At 48.7% G+C, this 25,723-nt stretch overlaps 1 protein-coding gene across 1 annotated transcript; it reads right to left on the bottom strand.

Annotated features, from left to right (window-relative positions):
• Nucleotides 1-2,556: 2,556 nt before the first annotated feature.
• On the bottom strand, nucleotides 2,557-25,556 carry POLR2A (RNA polymerase II subunit A). The gene is made up of 29 exons (XM_010965905.3): nucleotides 25,313-25,556; nucleotides 17,830-17,962; nucleotides 17,539-17,675; nucleotides 17,277-17,450; nucleotides 16,807-17,088; nucleotides 16,306-16,467; nucleotides 15,944-16,164; nucleotides 15,631-15,763; nucleotides 15,005-15,129; nucleotides 14,710-14,920; nucleotides 13,959-14,168; nucleotides 13,707-13,875; nucleotides 13,427-13,521; nucleotides 13,078-13,281; nucleotides 12,701-12,923; nucleotides 11,799-11,982; nucleotides 11,204-11,375; nucleotides 11,004-11,109; nucleotides 10,709-10,914; nucleotides 8,230-8,454; nucleotides 7,831-8,077; nucleotides 7,439-7,539; nucleotides 5,872-5,976; nucleotides 5,597-5,779; nucleotides 5,129-5,332; nucleotides 4,758-4,944; nucleotides 4,552-4,665; nucleotides 4,245-4,394; nucleotides 2,557-4,148 (listed from the first exon to the last, which is right to left on the bottom strand). Exons 1-29 carry the CDS (start codon nucleotides 25,403-25,405, stop codon nucleotides 2,992-2,994), a joined length of 5,913 nt encoding a protein of 1,970 aa, XP_010964207.2. The 5' UTR covers nucleotides 25,406-25,556; the 3' UTR covers nucleotides 2,557-2,991.
• Between the last annotated feature and the right edge of the window lie 167 nt (nucleotides 25,557-25,723).

A 25,723-nucleotide genomic window follows, 5' to 3' on the forward strand; every position in this document is an offset into this window, starting at 1 on the left:
TTTATTAACAACATACAAAAAGACAAACCATTTTAAATATTCATAAATTCAACTACAATAAGTACACAAGACATGATCCAGAGTAAAAGGCCAAGCCATTAAATTGGAAGATTACTTGCAACATAGATAATTGACAAAAGATTAGTATCCAAAATATTTAAATATCTCCTAAAATCAACCAGAAAAGACATAACCAAAGGGGGAAACGGGAAGAAGACAAACACATATTTCATAGAAGAGAAAACAGTTGACCCTTAATTAGAAGATGCTCAGCCTCCTTGGTAACCTAGGAATTGCAAATTAAAAGCATAATGAAATACTATTTCACAGCTAGACAAAAAATTTTAATTTGGGCAATACCACATATTGAAAAGATGGTGGAACAAGTTAAATTCTCATCCACTGCTGGTGGGGTGGTAAACTAGTAGAATCATTTTGCAAGGGTTTGATATTACCTAATACATATCCAAATGAGCCAGTTCAGCGATTCCATTTCCAGGATATACCCTTGAGCGACCCATGCATGTGTGCACATTGGACAGGTGCAGGAATTTTCATGGTGGCAATGTTGTAATAAACAGACACCCATCAACAGTAGCATGGATGGATAATACCGTCTACTTGTTTTTACTTTACAGACGTCACTATGAAAGTGTTATTATCTCTTCTGAGATAAAGACCTTTTATTAAGGGTCTTGAATCTTAAAAAAAAAAACAACCCAACACAGTAGCATGGATAAAGTATATATTTAAACAATGTAATAGAGTCTATTCTATAGTAAAAGTCCATGGATAGTTATAAACCTCAACATGAATGAATCTCTAAAACTTCATGTTGACTAAAAGAAGTATGTCACAAAGGATATATCAAGTGTGATGGCATTTATATGACGTTCAAAAACATAACATCCTTAAGGATGTATGCGTAGTGGTCTATAAAGTAAAACAAAAGATTAACACAAAACACAAAATTCAAGATAGTGGTTACCTCTGGGGAAGACAGAAGGCCATGCATGCAATTTCTTACAACAGATGTGCCTTTTAAAGCACATCAGATTAAAACAAAAACAAAATACAAAACAGAAAACATAGGAAGGGGGACACAAGAAAACTGTAGGAAATCAGTCATACTATCTAAACTCTCAATGTTTTTAAAAATAGCATAACATTATTAACTTCTCATTGTTTTCCCAATATTTATTTCTTGCTAGAGGGACCTCCTTCTAGGACTATTTCTTATGGGAAGATATCAGTCATGTGACATCCACCAAATTCAGCAGTCTCTTTTTTTCTTCATAAAAATTCAATTTATTAAGTAGTATGTGCTATATATAGGCTACCTCCCCCACATCCTCATGTAATCCCCAAGGTGATGGGATTTGGAGGCGGGGCTTTTAAGAGGTGCTTAAGTCATGAGGGTGGAGCCTTCATGAATGGGATTAGTGACTTCATTATGAGGCTCCAGAGAGCTCCCCTTCCGCCAAGTGAGGACACAGTGAGAAGTTGGCCTTTTGTGAACCAGGGAGCAAACCCTCACCAGGCACCAAACCCTCACCAGGCACAGAATCTGCCAGTGCCTTGATCTTGGCTTCCCAGCCTCCAGAAATGAGAAATGTTTATAAACACGTCTACGGTATTGTGTTAGCAGCCCAAACTCAAGACCATATGTAAATTATCCCATTAAACAATTTCTATCTAATCTCCTGTCATTCTACATAGTGAGATGTCTGCAATTACGTTCACCAATTGCCAGCAGTAGTCTCTTGGTGGTGGGAATTAGGGAGATCTTACTTTTTTTTTTCTTTCTACAGTGCTTGGATCTTTTATAATAAACATGTATCCTTCCATAAAAACAAGTCATCTCTTTCAAAACAATGTAAGATCTGGATTAAATATTGCAAAATGGTATCTAGCATCTATAATCTTAGTGATAAATAGATCCAGGCCATGTTACTTTCTATTCTTTGAACTATTTCAAAGTTTAAAATAAATTTAAAACACCTGAGGTGAAGCACAATTTGCAGAGGACACAGAAAGTGGATGTCCACATTAAGGAACTAATGAAACAGAATATGGCCAACTGGAGACAGCAAATTATCACTAAGTCCTTTAACCTCAGCTTTGAAACTTTCTAGTATCCATAATCTCATTGTTAGTTGGAGGCCAAAGACTGGTTGGAAGTGATCTGAGAAAACTGTAGGAAAAATACCCGAAGAAAATATGCCTCCTGGTGGTGGCCTTACCAGCAATAATTCTCCTGCTTCCCAACTACACTTTTTTGTACTGTTCTAAATTACGTATTCTGATAATCAGGAAAATCAGTTGAAAAGATTTTATGTCAATACTGCTTTAATGCAGGACGGAGGCCCACATCTGTTCGACCACGAAGCCCGCGCACAGAGCACGTGTTCAGTGAAAGACGCACTGTCTGCGCTCATTTCCCCGCCTCTCCCTGGAGCAGGGCTCAGCTAAGACATGATAAATGGATCAGCAGCCTAGGGAAGGGAGAAGGGCCTGGGTATTCCTGCCTCCCAAATAAGCACTCAATGCACACACTTTTGGTCAAAATTAGTAAACTTTATTTAAACTTCAAAAAATAAAATAACAGACAAAAGGCAGCTTTCGCTTTGTTCTTCCCGAGGATCAGATGTAACAACCAGAGCAGGAACTACCCCTAAGAAGTTAAAATACCCTTTACCCCCCAATCAAGCCACAGGCAAGAAGGGATCCTTGATTTGGGGACAGGCCTGGGTTAGGGGCCAGGAAGGAGAACACCACAGCCAGGTGAGTGGGTTCTGAGACAGCACAAGTGGAGGACAAGACAAAAGGCCTGGCAGAAATGGGACCAGAACTTCAACAGGGAACTTTGTCACCAGGAACTATGTACAAGGGAGCCAGACCAGGAGCCTGCACCCCATGGGGGAGGGGAGAGGACAAGCACCCCCAGAGCCGCCCTTCACCTAGCCAGGTGCCACTGCGTGCTGCTCACCCTCAGTTCTCCTCATCACTGTCATCCGGGCTGATGGCTGGGCTGGTGAGGCTATAGGTGGGGCTGGTGGGCGAGTAGCCAGGGGAGGTGGGCGAGTAGGTGGAGCCTTTGGGAGAAGTGGGCGAGTAGGTGGGGCTGGTGGGAGAGTACTTGGGGGAGGTGGGTGAGTAAGTGGGGCTAGTGGGTGAGTACTTGGGGGAGGTTGGGGTGTAGACCGGAGAGGTTGGAGAGTAAGTAGGAGATGTTGGCGAGTACTTTGGGGTGGTAGGCGAATAGGTGGGGCTGGTAGGAGAATACTTGGGGGAAGTGGGTGAATACTTGGGGCTGGTAGGTGAGTACTTGGGGGAGGTCGGGGTGTACTCCGGTGAGCTGGGGCTGTAGGAGGGGCTGGTTGGGGTGTACTTTGGCGAGGTAGGGCTGTAGCTGGGAGAGCTGGGGCTGTAGCTGGGAGAGCTCGGGGTATAGGTCGGAGACTGTGGTGTGTAGCGTGGGCTTGAAGGGGAGTAGCTGGGCGAGGTCGGGGAGTAGCTGGGTGAAGTTGGAGAGTAGCTTGGAGAAGTTGGGCTGTAGTTGGGGCTCGTCGGCGTGTAGTTGGGACTAGTAGGTGAGTAGCTGGGTGAGGTTGGGCTGTAGCTGGGTGATGTCGGGGTGTAATTAGGACTGGTTGGAGAATAGTTAGGGCTGGTGGGTGAGTAACTTGGGGAAGTTGGGGAGTAGCTTGGCGATGTCGGTGAATAGCTTGGAGATGTTGGTGAGTAGCTGGGAGAGGTGGGAGAATAGCTGGGTGAAGTTGGCGAGTAGCTGGGAGAGGTTGGGGAGTAGCTGGGGGAAGTGGGTGAGTAGCTGGGGGAAGTGGGTGAGTAGCTGGGGGAAGTGGGTGAGTAGCTGGGGGAAGTTGGGGAGTAGCTGGGAGAGGTGGGAGAGTAGCTAGGAGAGGTTGGGGAGTAACTGGGAGAGGTAGGGGAGTAGCTGGGAGAGGTCGGGGAGTAGCTGGGTGATGTGGGACTGTAGTTGGGACTGGTTGGAGAATAGGATGGAGAGGTCGGGGAGTAGGAGGGTGAAGTGGGGGAATAAGATGGACTCTGGGGCGTATAGCCCCCAGGGGAGCGGGGCTCGTAGGCAGGCGACGTCGGGGAGTAGCTGGGAGACATGGCACCACCTGTGAAAGAAGAAGGGAGTTAAATTATGGAGACTTGCCTAGAAGGAAGGATCAAAGAGGAAATGAACTTGGCCTTGTCAGAGAAGGACAACTCACCGGGTGAGGGGATGTATGGGCTTGATGGGCCCGGGGAGCCTGGGGAGCCTGGCGTGGGAGACCAGGCCGGGGAGTAACCGGGGCTGAAGCCGCTGGCATCTGAAGCAGCGCTAGGAGAGAAGCCTGCTGCCCCCGGGGTCATCCCGCTCCCTGCAAGTGAGAGAAACATTAGTTAAAACCAGAGCTGGAGCCCAAGACATCCCCAGAGCTCCTGGGCCTCCAGTGTCCCAGCTAGGTGACCCTTTGGGAGCCCAGCCCTCCGGCCTTTTGAACCACCCAGAGGCTGGTCTTCCTGGGTGTCACTCACCAACACTAGGGGACCAGGCGCCATAGGCTGGGGTTGCACCCTGGTTCCAGGGTGTCATGGCTGGAGAAATTCCTCCCATGGGACTGGGTGCTGAGCCGAAGAACATGCCGGTGGCTGCAGAGAGGCACACGGTGACCCACGAGGAACAGCACCCGGGGACGGGCCACCCTCCCCCCGACCATGCCCCCCGCAGACCCCGTACTCACGGCCGGCAGCCCCCAGGCCGGGGATGTTGGTGGGGATCTCCATGCCGTACTTGCACTTCTCTGCATCGAGCAGGAGGTCAAAACAGCCAGTGCCGGCCGGAGCCAGCTGGCCCAGCATGATGTTCTCGGACACCCCCTTCATGGGGTCGCTCTCTCCATGTGCAGCTGCTTCCATGAGCACGTCCACCTAAACCTCCGAGGAGGCGGCGCACCATCAGACCCTGACCCCACACAGTGGTCGTTACAGCCACCCACCCCACAAAGGGAACCGCGCCAAGCCCTGCTCCACGCTCACTGCAGAGGACGCCTTGTCCCACAGCACTGCCTCCCCACTTCCCTCCTTCCACCCCGCCCAGAACTTCTGCCAGTACCGTTTCCTCAAAGGAGCACTTCATCAGCGGCCCAGTATCCTGGCGGTTGACCCCATGTCGGGTGATGGCCATCAAGTGGCCGCGACAGGTCATGGTATCGCACAAGAGAGCCAAGTGCCGGTAATTGACGTAGGAACCATCGAAGGAGATGACGTGGTACAGCTCCCGCTCCAGGGCCTTCCGCACGGCTTCGATGCCCAACACCTGGCGTGGGGGTCAGGCGTGAAGGGTCAAGACCGAGTATCTCTGCTCTCCTCCCGGCTGCTACCAGCACCCAGATCCACAGAGGGACAGTGAGGAGTCAGTGAAGCCCAGACTCAACAGTGGATTCAGGCATAAAACAATCTGACCAAGGAAGTGCCCAGAGGGGACACATGGACTACAACCCCTGCCTGAGACCCAGGGAGAGGGCCTCGAGCCAGAGAGATCCAGGAACGACAGCGGGGCGGTGGACTCTGAGGGGCTCACCGTGAAAATCTCCACAATGTCATTGGACGTGGTGCGCACAGGGTCCACGTCCTTCTCACTCAGCACCCGCATCAAGCTCACACCATCAGTCTCCAGGATCCACTCCTGCAGGGCCTTGAACTCCCCGTCCTCCGTGATGATGATCTTCTTCTTGTTGTCCGTCTGCGGCAGGTGCATGTACACCTGGAGGGACAGGGTGAGCTCAGGCCGGGCGGGGCGGGAGTGGGGAGGAGAGAAGTGGGGGTGGACGGGCTCTCGGGGAGGGAACGGCTGACCTTGCTGATCTGCTCGATCCCCTGCAGGGTCATATCTGTCAGCATGTTGGACTCGATGCAGCGCAGGAAAACATCGTCATCCATCTTGTCCACCACCTCTTCCTCCTGCAACAAGGAGCGAGGTCAGCATGCCTAGAACCCTCTGGTAGGTCTCACCTCAAACCACAGCCTCCTCGAGGACCTAGAGAGCCAGGTCAGGCCCAGACTTGCCCTTTTCAGTTGCAGTAAGGTTAGATTACCTTCTATCGTGTTTTTAGGATGGTATTAAAAGAAACCTAAGACAAGACAGCCATACCCACCACCCTAATACAGCTTCTACTGTGCGCGTGCGCGCCACGCGCTCCAAGGGCTGTAACAAAGCACTCGGCCCTGCCCTCTCGTCCTGACAGTCACTGAGCACTTGCCTGGCCTGCTGACACCCCAATGTGTGATCCCCTCTGATGGGGTGTACGCCCTCAACATGCTCTTATCTAGTCTCAGCCAGTTCGATAGCTAGTAAGTTCTGAGTTTGTATTTAAAGCACCAGGCACCCACATCTGCTGAACAATTTTTTAGGAGCCATGCCCAGGAGAAGTCACTAGTCAAATCTCTTCTCGGGTCTTGTTCTACCTGCTGTCACACCACTTTCCCTAGGACACAGCAGTTCCTACTGGCCGCCCTGCCCTCACGTGGGTGCCTCGGGGAGGAGAGAGCAGTGGCAGGGCTGTGGGGGGGACGCCCCCCGTGAACGCCGACTACTGCACCTACGTGGCTGCTACTTCACATTTCACAGATTTTTGCTGCTAGAAGTTTTTTTTTAAATAATCCATGTAAACTTTATCAATACTGCTATTTTGTATGTAGGAAAACCAAGACATCTCATGAAAAATAAAATTCATCATACAATAAATAATACAAAGATCTGAAATGGAATTAGCGTCTTAACCATTTCGCATCTTTAACCAATAAACATATTCTTCTTAAGAGGAGGTGAAAAAACTACTCATAACAGAAATGCTGAGAATAAACGTCATCAACAAGCATCATGAAATAAGGAATAGTTCCACACCTCTCTAACCTCTGTATCCTAGTAACTCACATGCCAAGGTAAAAATAATTACGGCTTTTGTTATGGTCTCATGTTTCTTTAAAGCAGTCACTAAAATAACTTCCAATCTGGTAAACCTAATAACTAATGCCGTTTGGTTTTACACTGAATTGTATCTTAATCATCAAGCTAAAGTCATAAAAAAAGAATGACACTGTCACTTGAAGGTTGTCTCAGGCTACTGTTCAGCATCTAATCAGATGTCCTTAAATTAATCCTGGCAGGAAGTCTAAGAAATGCATGGATCCGTCTCCTAAGCACATCAAGCCAAGTGCTAATAGTTAAAAAAGACAATGGCAAGCAGGAAGGAGTCTATATGCTGTTAGAATTTTGAAAACCAGTGCTAACCACCATTCACTGTTTCTACTTTAAGTGGTGTGACCGGCACTCAACGCTGCTTTCATTTTAGCTTCTCTGGTCAGGAACAAGATTTAACAGTTTTCTATGTTTGACGTACAGTTTCTCCTTGGTGCCCTTTACCTCTTGCATCTTGTTTTCATCACTGTTCATGATGCGGATCCGGAGCACCAGCTTCTCTGCATTATCATCATTGAAGATGCAGTTCAAGTCGTCGCCGAAACCTGGGGAGAAATGGGAATGATCGCAGCTGCAGGACAGCTTCCGCTCACGGCTCTCCCATAGCTCTCCCCATGCTGAGCTCCCCTCGGCTTCCCCCTTCTTCTCAGAGGGAGGGGAAACGGTGAGAGGAAAGGGCAGTTTGGAGGGGAACCTGGGGAAGAGGTGCCCTGGAGGAGCAGAACGTGTGCAGGGAAGGCAGTGAGTGTGGGCGGCTTGTCTGGGATGAGTGCAAGGGACAGGACAGGGGGAGCCCAGGCAGGACCCCTGAGCTGGGCCCGCCCTCCCAGCCTCACCAGCGTTGATCTTTTCGGCAATCTGCTCCATAGTCAGCTTCCTGTCGGTCATGTGCTTCCGGTCCAGCTCCACCCGCAAAAGCCAGGGGGAGATTCGGGCCACGTCAAAGTCAGGCATCTCGTAGTAGACATTCACCCACTCCTGATCCTCTGCCACCACTGTGCTCTGGGGGTTTGGATCATAGTAGATGGCCGTGTTGGCAGTCACCTTCCTCAATGTTGTATGTTCCAGGCGGCACAGAATGTCCTGGGAAGAAAGGGGGACTCATGTCACAGGTATCTTGGTGGCTCCAAAGGCCTCTTCAAATCCACCTGCAGAGGGAATCCCAAAGCCTTCATTTCAACAAAACAGTCCCCACCTCCTCCTCCTGCCAGGAAGCCCGTTACCGCAAGCCCTACCTTGGCTCTCTCGGCGTCCCGAGCTGACTGGCCCAGCAGGAAGACGGTAAGTGAGGGGGTCTTTGGCTTCTTGGAAATGTTGATGAGCTCTTTAAGTCGGGGCACACCCAGTGTCACGTTCTTGGCGGACACGCCAGCATAGTGGAAGGTGTTCAAGGTCATCTGGGTGGCAGGTTCTCCGAGGGACTGTGCAGCCAGAGCTCCCACCATTTCACCAGGATGGGCCTGAGGAATAAGAAGATCCAGTGTCAGAAAAGAAGATCCCTCCCCTCTGGTGAATGAGGCATAGTCAGGACCAGGACTATCTGCTCTTCAAAGACATGGGGCAGAGGCGCTTGGAAAAGGCAGAGACTTAAAAAAAAAATCAGTCTTTTTTGAGCATCCCCTCCTTCAGACAGCATTTCGATTTACACACACCATTTAGCACCTGATGTGCTGCACACCCAGGAAAAGGTACTAACTATGCCATCTAAAACCCAAATTCCTAAAAGTATGCTAAAGTTACAGGGTAAATATTCACTTGATAATAGTCTTCTACATGGGACGTTCCCGAATGCATTATTTTAATTGAGACATAATCACATACCATAAAATGTAATCTTTTAATTTGAATCACACAGTATGTAGACTGCTTGACATAGTAATACACATTTAAGGTTCATCACTGTCTTTTTTATGGCTTCGATAGCTCATTACTTTTTATTACAGAATAATATTCCCTTATTTTGTTTTATCCATTCGTTAATGGACATGTAGCTATTATGAATAATGCTGCTATGAACATCTGTGTATAGGTCTTTGTGTGGACATACGCGCCCAGTTCTCTTGGGCATATTCCTAGAAGTGACACTGCAGGGTCATACGGTAACTCTATGTTTAAACTTTTAAGAAATTGCCAGACCATTTCCCAAAACAGTTGCAACATTCCCACAAGCAGTGCACGAGAGCTCCAATTTCTCCACATCCTCGCACCAATACTTGTTTATTTTTTCTCTTAGCCATCCTAGTGGACATGAAGTGGTATCTTATTGTGGTTTTGATCTGCACTTCCCTGATGGCTATAGCTGTTGAGCATCCATTCATGTGTTCACTGGTCATTTATATCTCCTTGGGGAAAACATCTATTCAGTTGTTAGTTTTTTTTTTATTGCTGACTTGTAATAGTCCTTTTACAGACCCTTATCAGATATATGATTACAAATATTTCCCCCCATTCTGTGTGTTGTCTTTTTACTTTCTTCATGGTATCTCTGAATCAGTAAAGGTTTTAATTTTGATGGCATGCAATTTATGTATTTTTGTTGTTGCTGCTGCTGCTCATGCTTTGGTACCATACTTAAGAATTCACTGTCTGAGCCAAGATCATAAAGATTTACCCTGATGTTTTCTTCTGAAAGCATTTTATAGTTATAGTTCTCATACATGAGATAATTTTTGTATATGGTGTGAGGCAGGGATCCAACTTCATTCTTTTGCATGTGGATATACAGCTGTCCCAGCACTATTTGTTGAAAAGACTATTCTTTCCCCATTTAACTGACTTGGTACTCTTGTCAAAAATCAAGTGACCATAAATGTGAGAATTTGTTCCTAGACTCTTAATTCTATTCTGTTTATCTACACTGATCTATGTATCTTTATATCAACAACATACTGTCTTACAGTAAACAATCTTATGGTGACCAGGGAAAAGGGGGTGAGAAGGGGTAAATTTGGGAGTTTGAGATTTGCAAATATTAACCACTACATATAAAAATAGATTAAAAAGGCAGCTGGAATTTGATAGGTCAAATTGGAATGCACTGAATTTATAGGTCACTTTGAGGATTGTTGCCATTTAACAATAGTAAGCCTTCTAATCTATGAACAGGGGATGTCTTTCTCTTTAACTCTTCCTTAATTTCTTACAACCATGTTTCACAGTATTCCCTAATGCATTTTAATTATCTAATTTATAAAACTGAATTTATATCAAGTGGATTTAGAGGCATGCCTATAATTATAACGCTTCTCCTTTCCATTACCCTGTAAAATCCTTAAAGACAATGACAGTATATTCTATTATCTATAGCTGTCTTTCCTGCTTACTCTCTCCAGTTCCCTCCCTCCACCTAATTTAGAATTCTGCACACAGCAGACATTTTAAGAAAATAAAGAACATTCACATTTCATATCCCAGCCAGCATGCCACTTATTTCCTATATGACCATCATATAATAATACAGTCATATCATCTCCCCAAGGTTCAGTTTTTATGTCTGCAAAGTGGGACTAACATCCCTCACCACTAGGGTAGTCTTAAGACTACTAAGGAATAAAAGGTACAAAGCCCCAAACACAGGACTTGGTACACAATAGTCTCTCAATGAATGAGTTATTATCAGGTAACTGTGGGCAGAAGTGGGCTGTTCTCAGAGCCCAGAAAAGTCAATAGGTCAAAGAAGAAAACCAAGGCTGAGGTGAGAAGTACAGCACTCACAATTGCTTGGTTGAACTTGGACTCGATCTCTCCAAGCAGCCAGTCAAAGGCTTCTCCACTGAGCCGGAACTCCTCGGCCATGCGGCGGGAGCACAGCGTGGACCGCAGGTGGATGTTGAAGAGCAGGGTGGCATTCTCCTGGGCCTGTCGACTCAGTGGGTCGTCCCCATTCACAATCACCAGCTTCTTGCTCAGCTCCTTGACTCCTGGGGGCCAAACGGGAGGTGATGAGATTGTGGACCAGGGCCCAGTAGACTCCTGATCCTAGTCTGGCAGCCCCAAAACAAGTACTCACCCTCTACCACCTTGATGGGATGCAGGTCGGAGGGAAGGCGAGGGTTGATGTGGAAGATCTTCTGAGCATTCCAGATCATGCGCAGCAGGTTACAAGGGAGGACGACCTGAGGCAAGAGGGACGAGACGAAGGACCATGGGTCAGGGACAGGCGTGCAGGGCCAGTGCTTCTCCAACTCAGCCCTTCCCGCCCACACGCACCTTGCTGTCACCAGTTGGGAAGATGACCCTGAGCACCTCCCGGTCCTCACGCATCCGCTCAAATTCTCTCTCCAGTTCATTCTGAATGTGTGCATTGCTCAGTACGTCCTTCACCAGGTCCTCCTGCAGAGTGCGCCTCAGGGCCCTCTCATTGGTGTAATCAAAGCGGAACCTGCAGGTGGCAGGGGTGCAGTCAAGAGACAGGTGGGCCCTGGGCCCTGATCCCAGCAGTGAGCACCAGGAGGGCTCCTAAGGTACACAGCCCACAGGAACAAGCTTTGCAGACAAGAACCCTGGGTGGGGAAATAGAAGATCCAGACATAAGGACTTTCATCAGGACCTGAGCTTGTGCCTGCCCCTCTGGCCTTGCTTTGTATCAAAACCAAGGACAAAGTCAGGATGATCTCAGCTCCGCTCTCCACCCGCCATCTCCCATCGTGCAGCTGCTGCCAGGGGTGGGCATGGTGAAGGGGTGGTATAAGGTAAGGTCTGGTGCAAGAATAGTCCAGTGATCTTGTTATGCGTAGGGAGAGGAATCCCCATTACTCTGGCCCTGAGCCCTGAAGTGAGAACCGTCTGCCAGCTGCCTCCTCACTTCTTTTCAAAAGCCTTGTTGGAAGGCTTCAGGGTGGCCAGGTTCTGGAACTCGACGCTCTCGCCAGCCAGACCGTCCTCGCCGTAGCGCAGCTGCACCACCTGATTGATGGAGTTCCGCACAGTGGCATCATACTTCACCATCACCGACTCCATGGACTTGATCAGCCGCCGCTGGATGTACCCTGGGGGGAGGTTATCGACTGAGGGACCCAGAGCAAGAAGAGGGGCCCTCCTAATTCAGGACAAGCCTTGCTGGCCACTCTGGAGCCTCAACCCACTCTCATCCTCAGAAGAGCCAGCTAGGGAAGGGATAAATGGGAGTTGTAGATTTGCACATACTAACTAATATACATAAAATAAACAAGTTTATACTGTATAGCATAAGAAACTACATTCAATACCTTGCAGAAACCTATAGTGAAAAAGAACATGAAGATGAATATATTATGTTCCTATATGACTAAAGTATTGTGCTGTACACCAGAAATTGACAAAGCATTGTAAACTGACTATACTTCAAAAAAAAAAAAAAAAAAAAAAAAAAAGGCCAGCTAGAAGCCCCTTTTATCCCCAAGGCCTCTCAATGAAACCCATGCCCACCTCCAGATGGAACCAGGGTCCAGCAGAGACCCCCAGGAACTACCCCCCACATGATGGGTCAGCAGCAGAGACCCTGAGGCTCTCTCCCTGCGCCCTGGAATGCTGCACAGCAACCAGAGCAAGCGTGTTTTTCTAACTCTTGACCTTTAATCACTATTCTTTCCATAAAGGCCAAAATTACTTCTCTGGGAATAGAAGACTTTAGCCTGAGAACCCCTACTCTCACCCACGAGGGGCTTCTCAGACTACGTTTCTCCCTGGTACCAGCCCACAGAAGGGCCCTGGGTCACAAGGCCTCACCAGTCTCAGCAGTCTTGACAGCTGTGTCGATGAGCCCCTCACGACCCCCCATGGCATGGAAGAAAAACTCAGTGGGTGTGAGGCCGGCCAGGTAGGAGTTCTCCACGAAGCCACGGCTCTCAGGCCCATAGTCATCTTTGATGAAGTGAGGCAGAGTCCGGTGCTTGAATCCAAACGGGATCCGCTTGCCCTCCACGTTCTGCTGCCCGACAACAGCAATGACCTGGGAAACAGAAAAGGTGGGGTGCATCTAACTCTCTCTGTCTTGAGACTAAGAGTACCCAGGACGTTCCCCTGACTTCCCCAGCAACACCCACCTTCCCTCCTCCTCCCCACCTTCAGTGTGGCCCCACATCTGTTAAGACAAAGCTCCCCACCTGAGAGATGTTGATCTTGGAACCTTTAGCCCCGGACACAACCATAGACTTAAAGTTGTTGTACTCAGATAGGGATTTCTGGGCAGAGGAGCCAGTCTTGTCTCGGGCATCGTTGAGAATGCGGTTCACCTGGTTCTCAAAGGTCTGCCGCAGAGTGTTCCCTGGGGTGGGCTCCAGCTCATTGTTATGCGCCTTCTCGATGACCTGGGTGCAGAGGAAGAGGTCGCGTTATCAGGGAAACATCAATCTCCACTGGTCCCCTTCCCTCCAACCCCAATGCCCCTCTCAGTCCTCCTCAGTTCAAAGTCACCGAGAGCCTCTTGTGTCTTTGCCCAGCCTTCCCTCTCACCTCTATTACATCCTGCTTGGCCTTCTTAATAGTGTTCTGAATGTCCTGGTAAGTCTTAGAGTCAGCGATGGAGTCCCCAATGCCAATGGTATGACCTAGAAATAAGGAGAAGTGTCAGCAACACTTCTTTGGACTCCCAAGAAACATGGGAGGGAATCACAGTCAAGAGTAGATGGAGGGGCGCCAAATCCAAGGAAGAAAAAGAAAGGAACTTAAGAAGAGCAGTAAGAAGTGAGAGAGCCAGGACTTACAGAGGACTTCATGGAGCCCCTCAACTTACCCTCGATGAGGAGCCAGTTGTTAATGACAGTCTGAATGTTGGAGTAGAAGAGGCGAGTGATGTCATGACCCATCTCCAAGTAAGAGATGTGGACCAGGGAGCCGGCTGATGTGCCCAGAGACTTCTTGCACAGGATGCCCATGATCAGCTCCCCATTTTCCACCACCACCTGCAGACAGAGCACGTCTCAGGGCCCCTGCTGTGGCTCCATGTCCAAAGTCTTTCCCCACACATCCAGAAGCCAGGCCCTACCTTGGTGTCCCCAGGAGAGATGTGCTTGTAAGGGCCACTGTCCTCATCATCGGGATGGGTGCTGTGGGTGCGGATGCAGTTGATGTGGCCAGGTATGATGAGGGAGAAGATCTGCTTCCCCGTCCACAGGGGCCGGGGCTTCAGGATGGCTGGCTGTGGGACCTTGCCGTCCCACGTGGACAGGAACATCAGGAGGTTCATCACTTCCCCCTGGGAGAAGGGCCGGAAAGACAGGAAGTCAGAACTGCCGGCCTCATCTCTGGCGAATGTTGGGGGAGGCCTCCCTACCCAACAGGGAAAGCCAGACTTTGGAGGCAAAGAGATGGCAAGAAAAGCGTTTTCCAAACTTTTACTAAAAAAATTCACTGTGACAGTGAAGCTTTTAAGATTTTTTTTTTTAATGAAATACAAACTACTTTTAATAATTAGGAAATAAATGAAAGTAAGAATAAATAGATAAACAGAATTTTAACAAACTCATATTTACCTTCTCTCTTTGCCTTTACTTTCCAGACAACACGTGAAATTACATGACATTTTAAGGAATTAAATGAGGAGCTAAAGCCACATACCGTTTTCGGCCTCAGTCTGTCCTAATCCCCTTTCCTTCTGCCTCACAAAAAAGGCAGTCTCACATACAGGTCAGCGCAGAGTAAGGCAGGGCACAAGTCACAGCTCCTCACTGTCCTCGGCCTCACTGTGCTGGGCCCCTGCCCACCCAGGCCAGGGCTTACCTCTAGGGACCACATACCCGCTCCAGAAAGACATCCCTCTTGGTGAACTTGCGCACTGCGGTCAGCGTGTCCTGCACGATGCCCATGACAGGGCGATTGCTTTGCGGGGTTACAATCATGCGTGGCACCATAGCGAGTTCCTGGATCTCAGCCCGAGTCTCCAGAGACTGTGGCAGGTGCAAGTTCATCTCATCCCCATCAAAGTCAGCATTGTATGGAGTTGTCACACTGCAGTGAAAGAGGGAAGTCAGAGTTGGGAAGACGTCCGCAGTGAAACCCAGGGAGCAGCCCAGTCCCGGCCGGCGGACTGACCTAAGATTCAAGCGAAAAGTAGACCAGGGGAGGATGCGGACCCGATGTCCCATCATGGACATTTTGTGCAAAGTTGGCTGTCGGTTGAAGATAACAATGTCCCCGTCGCACATATGCCGTTCCACCTGGGCGGGGTGAGGTGCGGAAAAAACCTCAGTGAAGGAGGTATGCCAAGAATGAAGTGATAGTGGACCTAAGATGCTTTGGACACAGAAACTGATAATCCTGTGGTCTTGTGCCACTTGAAATGCTTATCAACCATCCCCTTTGGGTCAGGCACTGGGCTAGATTCCAGGTTATCAGAGATAATTAAGACATAGCACCCACTAACCTCCGGGAACTCAACTGGGGGAGAAAACCGAGAGACTCGATGTGAGGACTTCTGCTCTGTTCCTAACCTGGATCTCTCTTTCCTGCCATATGTCCCTCATGCTGCCCTTGGATGTATGTGACCGTCACCCTGAATGCCAGTGACTGGCAGCTACAAGCTTGGCTAGGACAGCAGTCTTTTAAAGAGAGAGTCAGTAAGCTTGGATCCTAAGAGGACAACCTCAGAGGGCCCACTCCAGCCGGCCCCCAGTCAGAGCTGGTTGCTCAAATAAGAGAGGCCCTGGCCTGTTACATGCCTTATAGCCAGTCTGCAGGTGAAGGTCACTGGGCTTGGGGTGGAAACGCAGGTCAATGCGATCACCGTTGTCCCGGATGATGTACTTGGCCCCTGGGTACTGGCTGTTCCCCCTGCGCACTAGCTCCTGAAGTCTAGGAAGGAAAGGGATGCAATGAACAAAATGCTTCCCCAAAAGCTCTTGTTACCCTTATCCCAAAGCCCCATGTGGGAGCCCAAACAGCTAAACTTCAATGCTCTCTCCTTCTTGCTCAGAGCCCATTCCCCCCAGTCTCCCTAGGCCCCTCCAAGCAGGGCTCCTGAACTGAGCACACCTGTCAATGTTGAAGGGGGTGACGATCTCCGCAAAGGTCATGTTGGCGGCAATGGAGCGGGGCACGCCAACCTGGTCAATGGAGAGGTTGGGGTCGGGGGTGATGACCGTGCGGGCCGAGAAGTCCACTCGCTTGCCCATCAGGTTCCCTCGTACACGGCCTTCCTTGCCCTTCAACCGCTGCTTCAGGGACTTGAGGGGACGCCCAGACTTCTGCATGGCCTGTGAGAAAACACAGGGCGGGGGGCATCCAAGCAGTTAGCACCGGCAGCTCCTCCAGAGCTTGGAGGACACACACTGGCCCCTATCCCGGCCCCACTCCCTTTCTTCCAGGTTCAGGGCGTGGGGAGCCTTCTGACTCACGCGAGGCAAGCCGGGCAGCTCGTTGTCCACCATGGTGGCCACGTGGAACTGGAGGAGCTTCACATCCTCGGCGATGACATGGGCTGCCGCCCCGTTCTGCTCGTTGCGCCGAAGCTGATTGTTGATTTTCACAATGTCGGCCAGTTTGTGTGTCAGGTCGTCCTGAGGCAGGAAGTCAGCCTCGTCACAATCCAGTAACCCTCGAGCGCTCAGCATGCATGTGCCAGCACCCGGCACCTCTCGCCCTCACACCACGCTGAGAGGCAGGCCTGGCCTCTTGGGGCACAGATCCAGAAGAACCTTTGTGAGCTCTAACCTCGTTAAGGGGCTCATTAAAGGTCACAGAACTAGCAAGTGGCAGGGTATCTTCAGGCCCAGGTGACCTGTCCGTCACCTCTGCACACTGCCCTTCACCCCCAGCTTCTACACCCCTTCACCTCTCCCACGGCTCCCTCGACTCAGACACCCAGCCGACCAGCTGAGAGCCCTGAAGCCACTGACCTGGTTGCGGGCAGAGCCCTGCATCACAACCGCGGGCCGCACGGAGAGCGGGGGCACGGGCAGCACGGTGACAATCATCCACTCAGGCCGGGCGTAGCGTGGCTCCATGCCCAGGACAAAGCACTCCTCATCCGAGATGCGTTTGAAGATCTCATGCACCCGCTCAGGACTCAGCAGGATCTTCTTCTCCTGAGAGTCCTCATTGACATGCTTCCACTCCGCATACAGCTCCAGGCCAGAGCGCCGGATTCTGGGCTGGTACCGCCCGCACCCACCGTGGCCCTTGCAAGGAGAGAGAGGGGCCGTCAGAGCCCAGAGGACGGGCCTTCTCCCCCAACACCCGGCCGGGCCAGCCCTCCCCACTCTTCTGTGTCCTTCGGGTTCCTGCTTCTTCTACTGCCTCCTCTACAGGCCCCTAGCACCACCCCGACCCCTCGACCCCTCCCAACAGTCTGCGCAGCCCCCGCTACCTTTTCTTTGGCCAAATCCTCATCACCCTCAGGCTGCTCCACACCGAACTTGTTGTCCATCTCCTCCCCGCCCTCACAGATGTTCTTGCCCTTGCAGAGGTCATAGACATGTGTAAGCCGCTTCTTGGGCTGCCCCTTGGACTTAGCCAAAATGTCCTTGATCTTTGGGTTGTTCTGGGGACAGAGCAGAGTAGGGTCAAGTTGGGGCTGCCGATGCCCCCCAGCAGCCCTGCCCCCAGGCCAGAGCCCATCTCCCACTCACAGAATCCACAAGCAACTTAGAGCAGAAAAAGCAGACGCAGCGCAAAACTTTCATTGTCTTCACCAGGAAGCCCACGTGGAATACAGGCTTGGCCAGCTCAATGTGGCCAAAGTGGCCAGGACACTCGGTCATGTTTCCTGTGGGAACACACACCTGACACTTTCCTCCCAGCTCTCACCTCAGAGACCAGGTCTCCAAGTGTCCACCCTCAGTTCTGTTTTTTTCAAGGACCTGAGCGCCCTTCCTTTCCTCTCTCCCTCTAGGATTCCATGCCTGCCCCCTAGTACTTACCTGCACATGTTTGGCAGCGGCCAGTGCGCTCAATCACCCCCTGCCTTGGGTCCATCAGCCCCCCAAGCTTGGGGCGGCCTCCCTCAGTCGTCTCTGGGTATTTGATGCCACCCTCTGTCACAGACATTCGCTTCTGCAGAAAAGAAAGGCCAAGAACAACTAAATAAGATTCCTAGTTTCCAGGCTTTGTGGTTGAGGAGCTCTGTACCAAGGGCTCAAAGAATCCCAAACTACTTACAGGAAAACTCACCAGGTTTAGCCCAGAATGAGGGGGATGAGGGTGTGTGTTTACCTCTGGAAATGCCAAAGTCGAATATCACAAGAGCACGTTTCAGTCACTGTCTTGGGGTGGAGGGCATTTAGACTAGTGTACAGTCAACTCTGGGCCCCATACAAGTCGCCTACCTCGAGGACTTGGACCCTGGACATCCCACTGGGTTAAATGCTAGATCATTATTATGCATAGAATTTAACCACAAAAAAAAATAAAAGTTGTTTCAAGGGGGGGAAAAATCAATGCCTTGATTCTTTCCCAAAGTTAATCAAGGCCAGAATCTGTGTCCCTGGCAGGAACCTCCCTGTAGGCGCAGCCACCTGGCAGCCCAGGTGTTCTGCCCAACACACGCCCTGACAGCTCTGACTTCAGCTCCTCAAATTAAGCACTCTTTGCCCCCGCCCTTGTCATCTCCTCCTTCTCAAGGGCCTGGGCCAGCCTGAACCCTCCCGTGTTCAGAGGGAGATTTTAGGATAAGACAGGGGGTGCCAGCGTAGAGGGCTGGTGAAAATTATTTGGAGCAGAAGTGAACCCTGGAGCCTCATGAGATGGGAGGCAAAGCCTGTGCATCGCTGGCACTACACCATGTAGGAAAAACAGACAGCTGAGTTCAAATCAGGGAACCGCAGTGATTCTGAGTGCTTATATACCAGCTACCCTCCGAAATGCTGCACCTCCGTCCACCACCACATCCCTGCAACTACTCCTGACAATGAGCTTCTCTGCCCAATCCAACAGACCCCTCTCGGTCTTAGCTTGGTGGCCGGTAAGGCACTGCGGATGGGCCACCTCCTTAAAGCTCACTCTCTCTTCCTACCTCTCTGGCTGCCTCTCTGGAGTCTGCTTCCTAGGCTCCTTTGCCTTGATCTGCTCCTTAAACACTGCTACTCCCCAAGCTTTTAGCTCAGCCACACTTCTCATCACACCCAAATGTTGTCCCTGTGATGATTTTCACTACTTATGCCCAAATCTCTACCTCTAGGCCTCACCTTTCTTTTGGACTTTGGATTCACACACTGAACTATCTACTGAACCCCGCCTCCAGATACCCCACCCCCGGATAAATTCAACATGCCTAAAAGCAAACTCCCTTTCCCACAAAAATCTCTCCTTTTCCTTTAGTCTCCAGGTAAGACAGCAGCACTCAAGTCAGAAACCAACAGTGACCCTTCCTTAACCCAAGGCATAAAACAGGAGTCAGAGACCCCTGGTTTGGAATTCTGGATCTATCATATAATATGTGTTCAGTAAGTGATAGCTTGGTGAATGGTACATTCACCAAGTACCGGTCATTTTTGCCTCCTAAATAGTTCTTGAATCCAGCCCCTCTTCTCCATCCCTACACCCAATGCCCTAGGCCAGGCCTTCCCTTTGTAGTCTACATCAGAGCGTTCCCTAGGTCACCAGCCTGCCTCTCTCCAATCCATCCATACTATAATCCAGGTGCTCTTTCTAAAATGGAAATCTAATTTTCATACCCTCTTGTCCTCAGCATAATGTCCAAATTCAGCAGGACAGCTTACAAAAAGAGTTTTATGACATCTCTACCTTCCTTTCTTCCTGCCCGTAGCAGAGCCCCCAATGGACCCCTCTTGCCCAGCAAATTTGCTGCTCTCCTTGGAGTCCTCGTACATGTGATTATCTCTGCTTGGAATGCCCTTCCCCACAAGACAAACTTGCTATTTCAGGACTCAGCTCAGGCATTGCTTCTTTCAGAAAGCCTTTCCACAGCCTCCCTAGACAGACTAATGCTGCCTCTGTACTTCCAAAACCTCTCTACCACTGCAAGTCTCACAATGCAAAGGAATTATCTATTGGGGTCTGTCTTCCCCACAGATGACAAGCATCTCTAGGGCAGAAGGCATTCCTCTATCATCCTGGATCCAACAGCTCTCGATGTTTGTTAAACTGAACTAAACTGCTCAGGACCCTCCACCGCGAAAGTACCCTCAAAGAACTTGAAAAAAGAGAGAAGGTTGTCCCCTGATGGTCAAACCAACAATCCTCTCATAATGGATCTGATTAGCCACTGCTGAGTAGAAACTGAAATGGTCAGCACAAGGCAAAAGAGGTTCTGAACACCCACAGCACTCATCAAGGTGGCCTGATGAAATCTCAGGGAGACAGACCTGGTGGTGCTGAAATTCACAAAGCCGGAGCCCTATCAGCTGCATCGTGTTTTATGAGAAACACAAAGAAGAGGTTTGCTCCCCTTAAATGAAACACAAAAAAGCAGAAGCAGGCCTGACTTTGGCTGCCAGAAGAGTCACTAGCACCAGAGAGAGGCCTCATGGAAATCATACTCGAAACTTCACCCACCTCCCTCTGCTCCAAGTCCATGCTCACCAAGCCAGTCATGTTCTAAGGAGTCACTGTGCTTCCAGGCACTGAGACTGGGCCAGGGTTGTCCTGGACTAAACGTCTACTTTAAGTTAATGAATTATATTTTGGATTGTACACAAATGACTTTAGCCCCCAGTCCTTCATCCAAACACTGGTTCTCACTGCCTACATGATAAAAGTTAAGACTCTTGAGAGGGTAGCCAGTCCCAGAGGGTGCCCTGAGGTCACAAAACCAATGGCCTGCCATAGATTCTCAGTAAATACTTGCTGTCTTTCTTCTGCCTTTAGCAAAGCACACAAGGTCCTTACAACTTGGCTTCAGCCCATTCTTACAGCTTTATTTGGCACTACATTCCCCTCCTCACCCTCTACGTTTATGCCCCAACTGTAATAGATTTCTCAAAATTCCTTTTCAAGTGCTCCTTTTTTCCAGTAAACTTCTCTTCATTTTTAAGACCCAATTCAAATGCTACCTCTTTATAAAGTATTCTCTAACTTCCTAGCCTTACCCAAACCCCAGCAAGGTTCTTAGCCCAACTTTAATTACTTGTTTACACATTTGTCTCTCCCAATGGACTGTAATCCTTGAGGGGAAGGATCATGCTTCTTTTATCTTTATATCCTCAGTGCCCAGCAAAGTAACCAGCACATGGTAGGGGTTCAGAAACTATTTGGTGCACAGATAGGAAATCCTTCACTGGATTATAAATAATTTGAGGACAAGGATAATCTGATTCACCACTGCGGCCCACACTCTTCCTAAAGGAGTGTAATTACTGTTTTAAATCCTTCTTGGAATAAGTTGAGGTACAAACAAATTGAGTTACGCTTTCCATGGTGGACAGTTGCCTTTAATGACTAGGGGTCAACGCCTTCAAATGTAATCAAGAGCCCATCCTTCCCGACTTTGTACAAGCTGCACATAAACCCTCCTTGCTTCCTTCCCCTCACTCGGCAACATCCTAACCCATCTTACAACAGCAAAGACGGCTGCTCTATCTTGCACCCAATTCTAAAAGCCCTCTGTACTTTGACACACTCCACAAAACTTGTGGAAAATATTCTACCTTTAAGTACTATCAGTGTCACAAGAGGCCCCTTACCCACCTACCTTCCTAACCAAAGTGGAACTAAATTATTCCCTCTAAACACTGGAGCACTATATAAACCGTAAGAGCCATGGAGACCAAAATCAGTCACCCATAATTCTACATCCCAGAGACGATGTCTGTAAAGTTCTGTGAACAGCCTTCCATGCTTTTTAAAAAAATACAAATATGTTCCCATTTTTACATAAATGGCGCCTCATTGTGCACACAGTTTTAACTTTTTCATTTAACCAGATGCCTGAACTTCATCAGTTCACAATGCCCTGAGTGCCTCACTAACTTTCACAGCACTCCCTAGGCCAAAAGAGATCTGCTTATTAAATACTTAGATCCAAACAACTGAATAAGTATTTACATCTCAGCAACTTAACAGTCATTTGAAAAAGTAATACACGTAAACTGAGAAAAATATTCTTTTAACATAGTAAAATAAAAATAACATTTTTATTTCCCAAATCACCACAATTACCTATGACACCTGCTGGGCACTGCACTTCTCAAATCTTAGAATCAGATTGGACACCACCACCTTTATCTCTTGCTCTATACTGATTTTTGCCTAGTATTTAGCAATTGCTAAAAACCCAGCTTCACAAAGGTATGACGTCATTGAAAGGGATTTGGCGCCATCTAATGCTAAAAAGGAACCACCCGTTCTAGTAGGTGCCAGGGCATCAGGCTTCTATGTTTCTCTTGAATATTTAAAATCTCTCACTGGGCCCCTGTGAGTTTGCAGTGATGTCTGAGCCATCTGGGAACGGAGGATCAGGGGATTTAACCTATTAGGAAGGTCTTGTTCTACTGTAACAGACCCTGAGTTATTCAATAGGATTCCTATTAGTAAATATTTAGGTGATTTATAGTTTTAAACAATTTCATTTTCAAACAATCTTGCAATAAAATTCCTTCTATATGTATCTTTATGTACTTATGCAATTAATTAATTCACTCATTTATTTAAGTAACTTTTATTACATGCCTGTTAGATGCCACGCACCATTTGAGATGCTGGACAAGAGATGAATACAAAGTTCCTTATGAAATTTACATTCCACTGAGGACGCAAGAATCAGAAAAACTAATCCTTTTAGGTACTGACCAGCTACAAAGTAAAATAAAGTCAAGATTCGGGATTAGAGAATGCAGGGGGGTGTTACTTAACAGGGTGGTCGGGGATGAGCACCTAATGATACGACATCTGAGCAGAGAACACACTGACAAAGGAACAGACCTGCCCAGGTCTGAACAATGTTGTTCTAAGCAGCAGAACAGTGAATAATAAAGTCCCCGAGGCAAGAATGAGCTCCTAGCGCTGGAAGAACAAGCAGGTTAGTGCAGTTAAACAGCAACAAGAAGATCGTAGTGAGATGGGAAGGCAAGCAGGGGCCAGATAATACAGGATCTCAAGTAAGAATTTAGATCCTTTGAAGAGAATTCCATGCAAGAAAAGAGACATGATTACAAGATCTCTCTGGCTGATCTGCAACCTGAAGGAGGAACAACCAGGGGCCAGGGCGACTGCAATGCTCCATTGGAAAGATGATGGTGGGGTGGACCAGGGTGGTCCACGTAGTCATAAATGACTAGATTCCAGACGTATTTGGTTTGTTTGTTTGTTTGGGGGGGAGGGAGGTAATTAGGTTTTTCTTTATTTTATTTTTAGTGAAGGTAAGGTACTGGGGATTGAACAGACATATTTTGAAAGGCAGAATTGACAGACTGGCAGATGGACTAAAGAGGTTGTGAGAAAAGAGAAGACACAAAAAAACGTTTTTAGGTTTTGGGCCTGAGCCCCAGATGAATGGTGGAGCCAGTGATTGCTAAACCAGGCAAGCCTGACGGGGGGGGGGGGGGGGGGGGGGCGGCATGTTCAAGGGGAGACATTAAGAGTCTTTTATTTAAGAATACATTCTGAGAAGTGGAGTGCTGGGCCAAGGAATACACATATTAAATGACTCATAAAAGTGTCAGATTGTCCTCCAAAAAGGTTAAATACCAATTTATCATCCTATGAACAATCGTATAAGCATGCCTATTTCCCAATATTTTTGTGATCAGGGAAAAACCAGATAAGGGAAAACTTTTATGTTTTAATTAGTATGTTTTTATTTGTAAGCTGAATATTTTTACTTGCCATCTGTAGTACTTCTGTGCACCGCCTATTCACATCCTTTACCCATTTGTCCAGTAGATGTGTGCTTTCCTTACTGATCTGTAAGCGTTCTTTGTATATTCAGAAATTTAACCTTGTTGGTCACATGGCAAATACTGTTTCCTAATCTGTTTTTTAGCTGCCCGTGGTGTCTCTGATAAACAGAAGCCGCTCTTATTTTTATGTAATAAAACCTGCCTTATTCTTTCTTGTAGATAAAATGCTTAGCTCGGTGCCTACCACATCACAGGCACTCTACAAAATTTACCAATAATCAATTCATTACTATAAGGGTTTCTGCCCCTGGTATCAGTCCCCAAAAGCCTTCTATATTTTTCAAGTGCTTTATAGTTTTGTTTTTTAGATTTCAACCTTCACTCCATCTGGAACTTATTCTGTGTGCTGTGAGTTCAGGAGGTTCTAACTCCTGACACAACTTTCATACTGAGCCACCTCCTCCAGCAAAATTGTCTCCGTCCACAAACATAGCCATTCAATTCCACTCTCTCCAGCCAACTGGCCTTCTTTCCACAGAGGAAGGAGTCCAAGTTGCCAACAGCTCTCCCTCCTCCCTGGTTGCTCCTGCTTCCATTCTTAGCCCTCCTCTCCAGTCAGTTGTTCACAGGACAACCAAGTTAGTAATTTTTTTTTTAAATATAAACTTAATGTCACCTCTCCTGCTTAAAATTCTCCAACGAGTTCCTACTGAAAACAATGAAATTCAGATCTCTTATCATGATCTACAATATCCAACCTGGCCTGCCCCACCTCTTGCTTCTCCAGCTCATTTTAATAACTACTCATCCACTAAACCCCAGTCACACTGGGCACCGTTCAGTCCCCTGGGACACATCCAGTTAACCCCTCCCTCAGGCCCTTTGCACTATTCTTTCCTCTGAGTGAAGACCTCTAGTCCTAGAATCTATGGCCTAAGACAGTGGCTGTTTCTCATCATTCGGGCAATGTCAACTCCTTAGACAGGCTTTCGCAGACCCTGACACCACCCCGCCTAAAGTAGCCTCATCTCGGTGACTCTCCATCGCATTACACCAATTCACTTTATTCAAGGTCCTTGCCATTAATGAATTATCCTGTTCATATCACTCATTCGTGTTTATTGTCTGTCTCCCCAGCCCCTTCCCATAGAAAGTGCTCCAGAAGACAGGGTCCTTGTCTGTCTTGCTTAGCTCTGCATCCCCAGCGTGTCATGTCTATCACATAGCAGGTGCTCAATTAATATTTGTAGAAGGGGGAGGGAAAAAATCTGGGGCTCAGCAGCTCATCCAAACTTGCAGAGGCTCCCTAGCATTGGTGTGATCCCGTTTAACGTCGGTAACTGCGGCGTGGAGCCAATCATCCTTTTCTCCCTCCTTCCCACACTTCAGCCCCTCCAGTGTCCAGGTCCCCAGCTCCGACACAGAGCTAAGCTTGCTGACCCACTAGAAAAATATAACTGCGAGGCCGCAAGACACTGCCTCAGCGGCGATAACCCTTCCTCCCCACCGGTTCCCCTTGTGCAACGACTAGCGCCAAATTTCCGCAGCGCCCATCACGCCCCGCCCGCAGCGCGGGAGGGAGGAGGAGTGGGAGGGCAGAGCCGCTTACCAGTTCATCCGGACTGAGGACTCCGAACTGCACTCTCTTGATGGTGCGCAGCGGGCATGCGCTGTCCCCGGAGGGGGGGCCACCCCCGTGCATCGCGGAGGCAGGCGCGCTGCGCAGGCGCAAACCTCACTACAAAAAGCCTGCGCCGCCTCCACCTAGGTGCTCAGACCCCGTCGGGGCGGCCGCCGGGAAGGACCTCCCCGAGTTGGGAGAAAAAAGCCGGAGGAGGGGAAAGGTGGGGGAGGGAAGGAGGCGGGGAAACGAAAAGGGGCGAAAGGAGCTCTCCTCCGCCTTTCCGGAGATTTTTCGTCTCCCAAAAAGAAAAAAAAAAAAGAGGAGGGGAAAGGAAAAGGTTTTGGGGGAGGAAGAAGAAAAAGGGTAACGAATAAATAAGTAACCGGGCTCCTGAAC

The sequence above is a fragment of the Camelus bactrianus genome, chromosome 16 (assembly GCF_048773025.1).
Source record: "Camelus bactrianus isolate YW-2024 breed Bactrian camel chromosome 16, ASM4877302v1, whole genome shotgun sequence".
In the NCBI taxonomy this organism is placed as follows: Eukaryota; Metazoa; Chordata; class Mammalia; order Artiodactyla; family Camelidae; genus Camelus; species Camelus bactrianus.